General features: G+C 49.9%; 1 protein-coding gene across 1 annotated transcript in view; it reads right to left on the bottom strand.

The window, feature by feature from the left end:
- Positions 1-14,315, bottom strand: part of RFC1 (replication factor C subunit 1) — a 143,089-nt gene that overhangs the window by 14,353 nt on the left and 114,421 nt on the right. Inside the window, exons 12-13 of the mRNA XM_082269212.1 lie at positions 12,470-12,574; positions 10,572-10,920 (exon numbers count right to left, since the gene is read on the bottom strand). Of these exons, the coding sequence (XP_082125338.1) occupies positions 10,572-10,920; positions 12,470-12,574 (454 nt within the window). The remainder of the gene's footprint in view (positions 1-10,571; positions 10,921-12,469; positions 12,575-14,315) is intronic.

Raw genomic sequence — 14,315 nt, 5'->3', positions numbered from 1 at the left:
CCCTGGACGAAAGTGTGAACCAAATAATTTGCAGCCAACGGCCATTGGAAAAAGATTGCCAAGGTGGAAATCTGGCCCTTGATGATGCCCAGAGCCAAACGCTGATCTACACCCTGTTGTGAAAACTCCAGCAGTAGGGATACCAAAAAGGAACTGGGAGAAACCCCCAAACCAAACTCAAACCAAGAAATGTACGGCCTCCAAACTCGATGATAAAAGCTAAAAAATCTACTTCTAGGAAGATTTAACAGTGTAGGAATCACCAAATCGGACAACCCTCTATCCTTCAGTACCTTGCCTCCAAGAGCCAGGCCATTAAAGCCAGCGATCGTAAAGCAGGATGGAAGATCAGCCCTTGAGACAAAAGATCTTCTCTGAGAGGGAGTCTCAAAGGAGCATCAGCTACAATCCTTACGAGGCCTGCGTACCAAGACCAGCGAGGACAGTCTGGAGCCACCAGAATGACTGGAATCCCTTCTGCCTCGATTCTGCGCAAAAGTCTCGGCAGAAGCTGTAGTGAAGGAAAAGCGTAAATCAGACGATACTGACCTCAAGGGGCCACCAGAGCGTCGGCCAAAAGGGCCCCAAGATCTTGCCACAAACCTCTGAACCTTTTGGTTAAGACGAGAGGCCAACAGGTCCATATCAGGAGTCCCCCACCAGAGACACAGTTGATGAAACATCTCCGGGTGAAGAAACGATTCGCCCAGATCTAGTGCCTGCCAATTTTCCACCCCTGGAATATGCACAGCAGAGAGGGCTGGAACATATCTGTCCACCTTAGAATGCCGACTACTTCTCTGGCGGCTAGGGCAATTTTGGTGCCCCCTTGATGATTGACATATGCCACAGCCATGCAATTATCCGATTGAATTCTTACCAGGCACTCCTGCAGACGATTCCTCAACAGGGACAAGCAAAGCCTGATCGCCTGAATCTCCAGGATATTGATTGGCAGACTGGATTCCTCCCGAGTCCAAACTCCTTGAGCCGAATCTGTGCCCAAAACTCCTCCATACCCAGAGAGGCTGGCGTCCGTGGAAGCCACTGTCCAGTACAGGGGGAGGAAGGACTTTCCATGTCGAAGCGTCAAGAGAATGGAGCCACCAAATCAAGGATCACCACGCACTCCGGCTCAACAGGATCAGATTGTCCAGAGATTGAGGATTCTTGTCCCATTTGGTGATAATCTCTTTTTGCAGAGGCCTGGTATGGAACTAAGCAAACAAAACCGCCTCGAGGGTGGAGACCATCAAGCCCAGCACATGCATGCAAGTCCGTAGAGATGACCGACTGTTGGGACAACAGGAGCAGAATCGCATGCTGCAACTTCAGCCGTTTCGCCTCTGGAAGAAACACCCTGGCTGAAGCTGAATCCAAAGTCAGGCCCAGGTAGTCCAGGTTGTTGGACGGAGTCAGAGCTGATTTCTGAAAATTCAGTTTCCAGCCAAACTCTTGCAGAGTTCGCATAGTGAAGTCCAGATAGTCTTAAGACAGACGGAGACTCTGCTCACAGGAGATCATCCAGGTACCCCAGTATCGCGATCCCCCTCTACCTGAGCAAGGCTAACACCGGAGCCAACACTTTTTGGAACACCTGAGTAGCTGAGGCAGGCTCTGCAGCCGATCCGGGGACAGGCGCAAGTTGTAAGGAAAGAACCTTGCCGGAGGCAAGGACAGAAACTTGATCTTGTAACCAGACCAAATCAACTTGTGGGCCCATTTGTCATTTGACAATGAAAGAGGTCCACGGGTATGGAAAGAAGCAAAGACATCCCCCCAACCCAGATACGGGTGAGGGTGCCCCTTTAGGCAGAGGAGGACTTGTCTGCGGGACCAGTGGAACCCGCTTTTGACTTACCAGCCCAAGGTCTCTTGGAACCTCCCGCAAAGTTAGCGGATTTTCATCCCAAGTCTGCGGGACGAAAGGGTCGTTTGTGAGCTGAGAAGAAAGGACCACGTTTACAAAGAGGTTCTTTGCTCTTGGCAACCTGTGGAAGCAGAGTACTCTTACCTCCCGTAAGACCTTTAATGATCTCTTCCATAGAAGCTCCGAACAGGCGGTCTCCTACAAAAGGGAGATCAGTCAACACATTTTTGGAAACCTTATCCACAGACCAGTATTTCAGTAAAATAATGTGGTGAAGGATCACAGCTGTCACAGACTCTCTGCAGGCTAAAGGAGCCGCATCCAGATATACTGTAAGTCCTGTATCAACTGGTCCGCAAGCTCCGCTAGCTCAGGAGGATGTTGACCCATTTCCAAATCCTGGCGCAGAAGCTTTGCCCATTTCGTTATGGTCTGGGAGACCAAGGTGATAGCAAACACCAGTCTCAAAGTTGAACCCGCGGTGAAAAAGGTATTGGACCAGAGCCCTCAGGATCTTTAAAAGATGGGGAATTCTCCACCGGAAGAAGCGTGGCTTTATTCAATCTTGAAACCTGAGAATCCACCACCGGTGGAATTGTCAGTTTTTTCAAAAGGGGCTCTTCAAAAGAATACCTCCTAGCGAAATACTTTGGTTTCCCAACTATGCGTTTCGGGAATCCCCACTGACTTGCGACAATCTCGTTGAAATAGGCAGGAAAGGGGAACACCTTAGTCACCCTGGATAGTCTGCGAGTAAAAATTGCACTGACACAGCATTAGCTGCGTCCTCCAATTTTAAAGTTTCCCGCACCGATATAATCAATGCCTCCACAAGGGCCTTTTCATGCGTGGCTGTAGTGAAAGGATTCATCCTCCCTGTCAGAGCACTCAGGGTGCATGGACGCAAACCTGGTGGATTGACTCGCGTCTGCGGCGGCCATATCCACCTCAGAATCTGAGGCGGCAGAGGATACAGGTGAAGGCAGGGGGCGCTTTTTGCTAAGCCGCTTTTGAAGGGCCAGATCAACTTTGGACACTAGGTACTGCAGGACCGTCGTCATGGCTGCCAGGGCAGACTGGGACCCAGAAGGTCCCGCAGCTTCTTAGAGTGGGTCAGGTGGTGACATGCTCCAGGGACTCCATGGTTAAACCAGGGATCGCCCGCAATAACTGAAAAAAATTGCTACAAGAATCACTGCTGCAGCAGTGATACTACAGGTCCCAGCGCACCAGTGGTGCTGCTATAGCAGAAAGGGGGAGATTCACACCCACAGGGACTCACCACCACCGACTTAAGGAAGGACACCAAGCTGCTTGCCATGCGGCGATCAGAAAGGAAGAGGAATTGCAGTTACTGCCACAAGAGGCCCACCGCCGCCTCACCTATCCACAGGTCTACAAAAAAATGGCCGCCGCATTGATTTCAATGGGAACCTTCAAAAACATGACACCCCCCCCCCCGAAGCTCAGAATTGCCATCCACAAGAAAATGGTGGTGCCGCGCGACACCCAGGACCACCAGCGGCCCCTCAGGTACCTGTAGCCCACCAGGTGGGCCCTCACCAGCCCAAGGAAAGGGCCCATGTCCACCCCAACAATTCCCCAGAGGAGAGGGGGGACATTAGCGGGCACCATCCCGGACAGTCCACCGCACCATTTTGGAATGGGGGTGCTGCGGGCCAGAGGAATGCTACGACTCGTGTCGTGACTGTGGGGTCATGCGTCCAGTCTCATGATGGCTATGCGTCCTCGCGAGGTGTTTCACTCGCTGGCCAGCCCCTGTCCAGTGGGGCTATGTCACGGTCAATCTAGCACAAAGCTATAAAGTTGGGTCGCGCAGTTTAAAAAAAAAAGAAAAAATGCCAGGACCAGAGATCCCCAACAAGGAACTGGGTCCTTACTCCTGACTAGGCAGAATAAAAAAAAAAACTCAAGTCCTATAGCGGGAAGTGGGAGTATACCCCCTGGGACTGTCCTTTAGGCATAGTCCATTCTTTTTCGCCTAATGTGCTACTCCTAAGGAGAGCAGCATAACCCAAGGGTCAAAGAAGATATGGAGCTGTGTCCATCAGTGAATGAAAGAGAAATCTCAAATTTTGAGTTGTCCCAAAAAAATAATAGAGGGGAAATCTTCCTTTGAGGAAACTAGTTCTGGTGACCTGGGGGTCCCCAAGGAATTCCATTAATTTGCAGGGATTTCCTCTCACTTTCTGTTTGGCTATGGGACAGGAAGTGAAGGGAAATCTCCACAATGGGACACAGGTGGCAAAAAAAAAAAATCTGAGAAGGGTCCCTTCCTTGCTCCAAAATGGGAAAAAAAAAAAAAACTGAATTTTTGTAAAATCTTACCTGTAAAATTCCTTTCTCTGAGTCCTCCGACAGTCGCCGCCTCTTCATATTCGTCACAATGGGGTTATGACCTTTGCTCCGTAGGAGTAGCTAGGCAACAGAATATGTTAATATTAAGGCTTTTAACATATCCCACCCCCAGGGGGTGGTCCCCTCAGTCAATACCCTCCTACTTCCTGTATCCATACCTCAGTTTCAGTGGAATAGCAGTAGAGTATACAACCAAACCCCAAAAGAGGGGCGGGGGCGGCGACTGTCGGAGGACTCAGAGAAAGGAATTTTACAGGTAAGATTTTACAAAAATTCCGTTTTCTCTTACGTCCTCCGACAGTCGCCGCCTCTTCATATTCGTCACAATGGGGACGTCCCAAAGCAGTGCAAACATGAGGGGTGGGAAACGCAGTCGCGCCCAAAAGGCAACGCCGTCTCCACATCAGAGAAAGGAACCTTACCAAGGGAAGGAAACCAGCTGGGCAGCATGAAAAAAAGGTGCTCAACAGGAGCAACAACCCAGGAAAAAACAAATAACCTAGGGATAAAATTATATCCCAAACAGCCAAGGGCCCAAAACAAGGGACCCTAAGGAACTGCCGCACTAAGAACCTTGCGGCCAAAGGAAGCATCAGCCGATGCCTGAACATCCACCTTGTAGAACTTCGTGAAGGTGTGAACAGACGACCAAGTCGCCGCCTTACACACCTGGGCCACAGAAGCCCGATGATGACAGGCCCAAGACGTACTCAGAGACCTGGTAGAGTGCGCCTTCACAGGCATAGGAGGAACTTTTCCCTTCAAAGCATATGCCTGTGCAATGGTCTGTCTGATCCATTTGGCGATGGTAGAAGCCGACGCCGCCATGCCCTTCCGAGGACCCTCTGGAAGGACAAATAAGGAATCCGACTTGCGAAAGGATTCAGTCGATTTCAGGTAAACCCTGATCGCCCGAACAACATCCAGGGAGTGCAAATCCACCTCCTTCGGATGCTTGGGCTTCGCGCAGAGCGAAGGTAGGACAATATCCTCATTGAGGTGAAAATCCGAAATCCTCTTCGGAAGAAAAGAAGGATTAGGTCGCAAGACCACCTTATCCAAGTGAACGACCAGATACGGAGACCTGCAGGACAAAGCTGCCAGCTCCGACACCCGGCGAGCCGAAGTGATCGCCACCAAAAAGGCAACCTTCTTGGACAACATGGACAACGAGATCTTTCTGATCTGTTCAAAGGGAGCATGTTGTAACACGGACAGAACAAGATTCAAGTCCCAAGGAGGCAGGGGTTCCCTCCTAGGAGGGACCAGATGTCGCACCCCTTGGACAAAAGTGCTAACCAAGGAGTTCGATGCCACAGGACGTTGAAAAAGAACGGCCAACGCAGACACCTGACCCTTGATCGTAGCCAGCGCCAAACGCTGGTCAACACCCGTTTGAAGGAAGGACAACACCCTAGACAGCGAGTACGTGCGAGGGGAATGCCCCCTGGACTCACACCAGGCAAAATAGGCCTTCCAAGTACGGTAATAGACCTTCCCCGAGGAAGACTTCCTCGCGTTGATCAAAGTGTGAATGACCTCAGGGGAGAGACCCCTATCCTTCAGGACCTCGGTTTCAACAGCCAGGCCGTCAAAGCAGGATGGAATATCGGTCCTTGAGACAGGAGATCTTCTCGAAGAGGCAGCCGCCACGGGGCGTCGACCGCCAGATTCACAAGGTCTGCGTACCAGGACCGGCGAGGCCAGTCCGGTGCCACAGGAATCACCGTGTGCGGTTCCGAGTTCAACCTGCGAAGGAACCTGGACAGCAGTTGAATCGGTGGGAATGCGTACAGCAGTCAGTACTGATGCCACGGAGCTACCAACGCGTCTGCCCGAGGATCGCGTGTCCGTGCCACGAACCTTTTCACCTTGTTGTTCAGACGAGACGCGAACAGGTCCACATCTGGAAGACCCCACTTCGCGCACAACATCTGGAAGACATCCGGGTGAAGTGACCATTCCCCCTGGTCCAGGGTCTGGCGACTCAGATAATCCGCCTGCCAGTTCTCCACCCCCGGAATGTGAACTGCCGTTATCGCCGGGACGTGTGTCTCGGCCCAAGACAGAATGTCGGCCACCTCCCAAGCCGCCCGGGCACTCCTGGTGCCCCCTTGATGGTTGATGTAGGCCACCGCTGTGGCATTGTCCGTCTGCACCCGAACCGGACGGCCCTGCAGCCTGTCCGTCCAACGTCAAAGGCAGAGATTTACCGCTCGTAGTTCCAGAATGTTGATCGGAAGGGAGGATTCCTCCACCGACCAAGTTCCCTGGGCGGACAGAACGCCCAGAACACCACCCCAGCCCAACAGGCTGGCATCCGTGGTGACCACCGTCCATGAGAGAGGACGAAAAGACTTGCCCCCCGACACCGTCGGGGACTGGAGCCACCACAGAAGATCCCTTCTGGTGCGATGACTCAAGAAATCTAGAGTTCCAGAGATTGCGGTCGCCCGTCCCACCTGGACAGGACCTCCGCGTGAAACTGGGCGAAGGGAATCGCCTCGAAAGCTGAGACCATTAATCCCAAACAGCGCATGCACGTCCGGATGGACGAGCACGGAATGTCCCTGAGGGACCTGACTTCTTCCTGAAGAGACCTGAGTTTGTCTCCCGGCAGGAAGAGTCCAGAATCATCCCCAGGTAGGGAAGACGAACCGACGGGCACAGCGTCGATTTTGGAAAGTTTATCGTCCAACCAAACTCCTGCAGAGTCTGCATCGTGACTGACAGGTCTGACACCAGACCCTGGTTGGTCGCAGACCGAACCAGAATGTCGTCCAGATACCCCAGGACAGAGATGCCCTGGGCTCTCAACAAAGCCAGAACCGGTGCAAGCACCTTGGTGAACACCCGTGGAGCCGAAGCGAGCCCAAAAGGCAGCGCCACGAATTGGTAATGATCCTCCGCAATGGCGAATCGAAGGTACCTCTGGTGACCCTCGAAAATGGGGATGTGAAGATACGCATCCTTCAAGTCGATGGAGGCCATGAACTCCCCCGGAATCAGGGCAGCCACCACCGACCGCAGGGATTCCATGCGGAACTTGCGAACCCGCACAAAGCGGTTCAGAGCCTTCAAGTCCAGAATCGGATGCACCTTGCCCTCCTTCCTGGGCACGGTGAACAGATTGGAATAGAACCCCCGAAATCTGTCCCGATGAGGTACCGGAACCACTACTCCCTGAGCCCGCAGGTCCCGCACCGCCAGGTGCAGATCCCGCAAACGCTCCGGAGACGGTTGAAGATTTGAGGGAAAAAATCTGCTCTCCAGCCGAGAGAGAAACTCGATCTTGTAGCCAGACCGAACGATTTCCTGAACCCACCTGTCCCGAACACGGGCCAGCCAGGGTTGAAGAAAACCGAGCAAGCGTCCCCCCACCCCAGAACCGGGTGAGGGCGCCCCTTCAGGCCGCACTGTTGTGGCCAGCGGATCGGGACTGGCCGGACTTCTGCTTACCTGTCCACGGCTTCTTCTGGGGGCCTTGGCCTTTGAACGGCTTACCCTTATAGTGCGACCGAAAGGCACGAAAGGAACCCTGAGAGGGCCGAAAAGAAGCGGTCTTCTTACCAGGAGCCGCCTTAGCCTTGTGGGATTGGGGCAAGAGCGTGCTCTTACCACCCGTGATCCCTTTAATCAGTGTATCCAAGGAATCGCCAAAAAGTCGAGATCCGTTATAGGGTAGATTAGCCAAGGTCTTGCGCGAAGACTGGTCCACAGACCAACACTTCAGCCAAATCAGGCAGCGTGACAACACCGCCACACTGTGCACACGTGCAGCCAACGGAACTATATCCAAGTCCGCATCACACAAATACATGACCCTGATTTGATCCACCATAGCCAACGTCTCTGGAGGGGCAGAGTCAGCCACCAGGACGCGCCTAAGCACCTGCGTCCAATTTGCGACAGCCTGAGCTGCCATAAGTGAAGCAAAAATAGCTTTGAGCATAGAACCGGTAACCGAATAAGTATGACGGGTAAGAGACTCCAGCCTCCTGTCCGTGGCATCCCGGAACACCGGCGTATCCTCAGCAGGAATCGCAGTAGACTTATTCAAAACCGCTACCGCGTGATCCACCGAAGGTGGCACACACCAACGTTCATCAGTAGCGGGCGTGAAAGGATAACGCAGCTTGAACCTACTTGGCACAGCAAAAGGCTTCCGCAGATTGCGCCACTGTTCGCTAACAGCGAGCTGAAAATCATCAGTGCAAGGAAAAACCTGTGAAGATCTGCGTCTCCGCTGCGTCCCATAGGAGGCTAAAAACAGCAGGAGGACATGGCTCATCCTGCAAACGCAGTGTTTGTTTGATAGAAGCAACCAATTCATCCATGAGTGCAAGCTCTTCAGACGAGCCAGGGGGAGAATTATCAACCCCTTCCAACTCAGCCTCCACTTCTGATCCCACAAGATCCAGGGAGGAACGGGACCCCGATAAGGAGACCCCAGCCATAGCAGCCCCATCACCCTCACCCTCGGAATCAGAGGAAATTGAAACTGTGGGCCGTTTAGTGGATTGAGCAGCCACCAGCATTTGCACCCGAGCAGCAAGGTTAGCCACAACAGCAGCCAAATCACCCCCTGGGGGGGGAAGCAGCAGCCCCTTGGCTTCCCACCAAAGTGAGAGGAAATTTGCTTTCCTGAGAATCCATGCCCCCAAAAAAATTTTGCAGGAGAATAAAGGGTAACTGCCCCTTTAAAAGCGCGGTCAGCGCAGCCCACCGCACTCACACACCAGCACAAGCCGACCCCCACAAGGAAAAGCACAAACTCAGGCAAGGATTCAGGACAGAGAGGATAAAACCTGCAGAGACCACCGCTGCTGCTGCCTCGATCGGTGCGCCCAGGAGAAGAGGAAGTGATGCAATACAGGGCGCTCTATTGAAGCCTATGGAGGGCTACAAGAAAATGGCCGCCTGCAGTGTCAGCATGAGGCCGGAGCGATCGCCGCCAAATTGGCGGCGCTTGGCGCCGAAAACACCGCTCCCGCCCACAGTGAAACACCAGTACACATGCAGTACAGTAAAAACAATGGCGGACCGCAGCAGCGGTCGCCGCAAGTATGCACAACATGATCCACATCATGCCCCGCAGCACACAGCCTGTCACACAGTAAAAGACAGCACACATTCTGACACAGAGACAGTGCAGTATAGCCCCCCTCCTTGCATTCCACAGAGTGCAGCTAAGACAGATAGGGAGTCCAACAGTGTGAACAGGGGCAGGGTTACACAGTCCCAGACTGACACCCCCCAAACAGACAGGTCCCCACACATATACACTTACCTCCTAACTGGCATGGGGAACCCGCACAAGCGATCAAGCCACTGCACATGGGACAGGGAGAGTCGCAGCCAGGACGCAGGAGAACTGCGGAGCGATACCGCAAGGCGTCCAGTGAGGTAGCCACCTCACCATAGCATCCATGCAGCGAACAGGGATGGGTCGTTCATTGTGCCAGGAAAAATACCTGACTGAACGCTCGATGGCAGGCTGGGAAGCCACTGACCCACAACCTGCGACCAGGGGGGGTCAGCCCGAGACCCAGCCCGCATGATCCTCTTCATCAGAAGGACTAACTAATGCTGACAAAAGTAACAGCTAAGTAAAGAGAGAGAAAAAAACTCAAATAAAATCAAAAAAAGTGAAAAGGCTGAGACAAAATAGGTATGAGGTATGGATACAGGAAGTAGGAGGGTATTGACTGAGGGGACCACCCCCTGGGGGTGGGATATGTTAAAAGCCTTAATATTGACATATTCTGTTGCCTAGCTACTCCTACGGAGCAAAGGTCATAACCCCATTGTGACGAATATGAAGAGGCGGCGACTGTCGGAGGACGTAAGAGAAAGAAAGTGTTTTGCCTTTAGTTCTACTTTAAAGCATAACTCCATGAAAAAGCTTTTTCTCCCATGCAGTGGGTTAACTGCTTGTTTTGTCTAGGGTGCACAAAAGGCTATACTAACCTGATCGTTTGGAAAACCGGGCTCCTCCACGTGCAGAAGCGGCAGGGGCTGGTCTTGCGCTCGGAGGACCGGCAGATTAGGTAAGTATATATCTACTCTGAAATCCCCTAGACAAAAACGAGAAGATAACCCATGCAGTGTGGTCACAGCCCCAGTTCTTTACCATTTCTATAGCTGTTGCCCAAAGAGTGGGAAGCCAACTGTGGGATGAGGGGTGACCCTGTTTTTTTTTTTTTTTTTTTTAAGCATTCCCATATACTGTGTAAATATACATACACATATACACACACTCTACTTTATATATACACATACACACACACTACTAACACCACAGAAGACAAAGTATACTAACCAACAGGTTTCTTGTCTCCAGAATGGTTTTTGTGCCAATCTTTCAGCCATCTAATAAGCTTATTAGCACAACTCTGCTCTCCTTGCTGCCCTATGATCGCCTTTAGCGACGTTGGTCTGTATTTATCTACCCAGAGTAGATTCTCCGTCTTCAGTGATGTGGAGGAGGCTGGCTTCTCCTGTTTTACATTTATCTTTACATAATCACTTGAAACCTCTGCATCAGCTGCTAGTTTCTTCCCCCGTGGCGATTCTCTTTTCTGTGGGGTAAATTTTCTCTTTGCCGGGCTTTGTTTTTTCACTTCTGGATACTTTTTCTTTTCTGGGGTCTTTTCTGCTTTCACTTTCACCTAAACAGCAAACAAATTTAAACTATCTTGTAATAATGGTGCAAATATATAACATTTATTCAATAAGGCACAGAATAAACTGCAGTAACCTATGGCAACTGATTCTTTTGAAAAGACCAAAAAAAAAAAAATGTATAACTTACTAGAATCTGATGAGTGAGATTCAATGGCCTTTTGCTAGAATCTAGAAGCATGCATCCAATCCTCCAGACGGATGGAATATAGGGTTTCCATCCGTACGGATTTCCCGGACAGGATTGGAATCGGATAGTAGCGGGTGTCAGCAGAGATGTCTCTGTTGACACCCGCAGCCCCATAGGGATGCATGGAGCGTTCGATCAGGTTCGCCTAAAAAACTGACACGCGGATCGGATCGGCGTGTGAAAGAGGCCTTAAGGTGGTTGTTGCAAAGTAGAAATGGTCCATGATCTAACAAATCCTCTCAACAAAACAGGAACATCTCCACCACATACTCAGGCAGGGTCCAGGACCTCTCACTGTGCTTAAACTCCACATAGAGGTATAGCGGGCCTGATGGGAAGACCAAGGTCCACAGGACAGGTTTCGAGGAACCTTCCTCAGCTGAGGAAAAGGAAGGTTCCTCAAAAAGCATCCGGTGACCCTTGACACCAGTTGGGCAATATTATCCATCGGTATCTAAGAGTGATGAAGCCAAAGCACATCGCATGAGCGCAGTTTCCCATTTAGCATCCGACGGCACAGCAATCCAGATGCTGTGTGAATTGCAGCTCATCCATGCACTGTGTGTGTAGGACTCGTTCTCCCCCCCCCCCCCCCCCCATTTCCACGTGTACATTCATTCACTTTTGTGAGTATATATTTTAAATTTGGATAAATCACATGGAACTTGCTACAATCAGAGTTGTTGCGCTGTCTCTCTTCCCGCCTCCTGAATTTGTTTTCATACAGATAGTGTTCCTCCTTGCTGATAGCGGAACCCCTGGTTTTTAGGACTCCGTTCACGTCTTTGCGTCCCGGATCGCGGGTTGCCTGTGCAATCTCCGTCACTTCCAATGGCACCCCAAACGCAGCGTGATTTTGCCACGATTGCCACCCAAAAATAGAACTGCGGGATGCCTGTCGCCCAAAAGAAGTACAAGAACTTCTTTTGGGCAACAGGGGTTCCGCAATTCTGTTTGTGTGATTTTACAGGCACTCGTCGAGCAAAAATCGTGGGAAAATCGCGGCCATTTAGGATGCCAAGATGTGAACGGAGCCTTAGTCTCCTTTGTTTAGTTCTACGGCTACCCATTCCAAACCTTTTTTTTGCCTATATTGTTTACTGTAGGTTGCATTAACATGGTTTGTTCACAACTTCATTTAAGAAAGTCAGATTGCTCCTGAACCGGAGAGTTTGCATCTGAGACCGGAGTACCAGAAATTTCTCCTGTCAAAATCACTGTCTGGGCAGTCAACATAATATTGTCAGACAGCATCTATGCCAACGGTTCTCCCTTGACAGGTGGTAATCCCAGGAACCCACAGGAACTTTTTCCCCAATCAACTCCTATATTACAGTCATACCTACCTCTGCTTCTGCTGCTATTACATACTTGGATTTTTTCCCTGGTAAGGTGCGAATTAAATTAAATAGACCATCCTCATCAATAACCTTTGTCCCAAGGCTTTCTGCCTGCATACAGAAAATTAGCAAAATCATTTTAGATCATGCACCAGGTGTTACAGAAAGTTGCACAAAAGTATAAAATTGCATAAAACGTTTACAATTACAAAAAAAAATAAAAAAAATTTCTAAAACATGTTGACAAAAAGAAAATAAAATGTAAGGCCCGGGGAGAGGTAATCTTGAACTTCACTTGAGACTAGAATTACACCTAGGTCCCAAATGATATGGAATTCTAGGGGATAGTTCCTATTTGCATATATAACAATGTCATAAGGCATAATCTGATTAAGCAATGATTTCTACTGGGCTACAGTAGGCAAGGATGGACTCGTTAAAGCCAAAAAGTTCTTTGCAAGAATATTCTAGAATAGTGTGGTCAATATTCTTCATGTGTATACCAAACAAACAAGTTAACAAGAAAGAGGGAATGGCAGCAAAGTGGTCAGCCCAGTAAACATTTGCTGCAAAAAGTAATATATGACAACCCCAGATGAGATGCCTGAAATATGCCGAGGTTGATTACATTGTGTGCAGCGAGAGGGACAATTTTTTTGGTTGAAAAATTGTTTGCACTGCAAGTAAATCTCTGCTTGTTCAATGTATGAATACTGCTACAAGGCAAGATGAGGCAAGTATGCAGAAGAAAATGAGTTAGCATTAGGGCTTAGGTATTCAATGTCTTGGGGGTTAAATGTGGGGAGGTGGTTCACCTGTAAAGGGCTCATTTTTGGGATCAGGTTAAGTAGCAATAGAGTCACTGCTGCTGATATGGAGACCATTACATATTTTTCACCTTTAGCATTTGCAGATACCTGGACCTTGCCTGGTTTCAGCAAACAAAATAAAATTACATCAGACATCAATGCCAGAGGTCTTCGTGTAAATTAATCTAGAGCTGTTAGTAAGCCTACAATGGATCAAGCAGATGAGCAGCATGGGCCCATTGTTTTCCTAACATTTAATTTATATTAGGTAGAGTGTTTACGCACAAATTAAAGTGGGAAAAAAGTCCAGTACTATCCTTAAAAACATTCCCTGATCCTGCAGCTCCAGCTCACCTGTGTTCGTGAGCGGCTTCTGCAAGGGAGAGGAGGAAGTGCCAATAACAGCTGGGCCATGGAGGCCTAAGGATGACATCACTGCTTGACAGCCGTTGCCAAGCACTCCCAAACACAGGGGAGCTGGAGCTGCAGAATCATGTGACCAGATCAGAGCAGATTAAAAAACCTAAGTATACAGATCTTTTTTTATACGGGATATGCAGGATAGGTAGGAGGAGGAGGGAGGGAATGTTATTAGTGTTAGGCTTTGCTACCACTTTAAGGTTTAAGTTATAGGTGTTTGTGGAATGGGGGGATTAAGAGTTAAATATAACCTACATTAATATATAGATACACATTTGTTTCCTTTTGATTGAGAAAAAAAAAAAATGTACACATTAAAAAAAAAACAGCAGATTTCGCTAGTAAATTACTTAGAACCAAATATCATGAGTAGATACCAAACATGTCAAGACTCAAAATTGCATGTACCCAAGAAATAGCATCAAGCTTTAACCGCTTAATGACCGCCCGCCGCAGTTATACTGCGGCAGGCAGCCGCTCCTGGGCGAACCGATGTAGCTATACGATGGTCGCGCGCAGGCAGCTAGGGAAGCCGATGCAGCGAGCAGGCGGCTCCGATTGCCGTCTGACACCCGTGAACGTTCCCTGCTGAGAGAGAAGAATGGTCAGCTGTTGTAAACACA

The sequence above is a fragment of the Pelophylax lessonae genome (assembly GCF_965119305.1).
Source record: "Pelophylax lessonae genome assembly, chromosome: 1".
In the NCBI taxonomy this organism is placed as follows: domain Eukaryota; kingdom Metazoa; phylum Chordata; class Amphibia; order Anura; family Ranidae; genus Pelophylax; species Pelophylax lessonae.
This window is presented reverse-complemented; position numbering and strand designations above follow the sequence as displayed.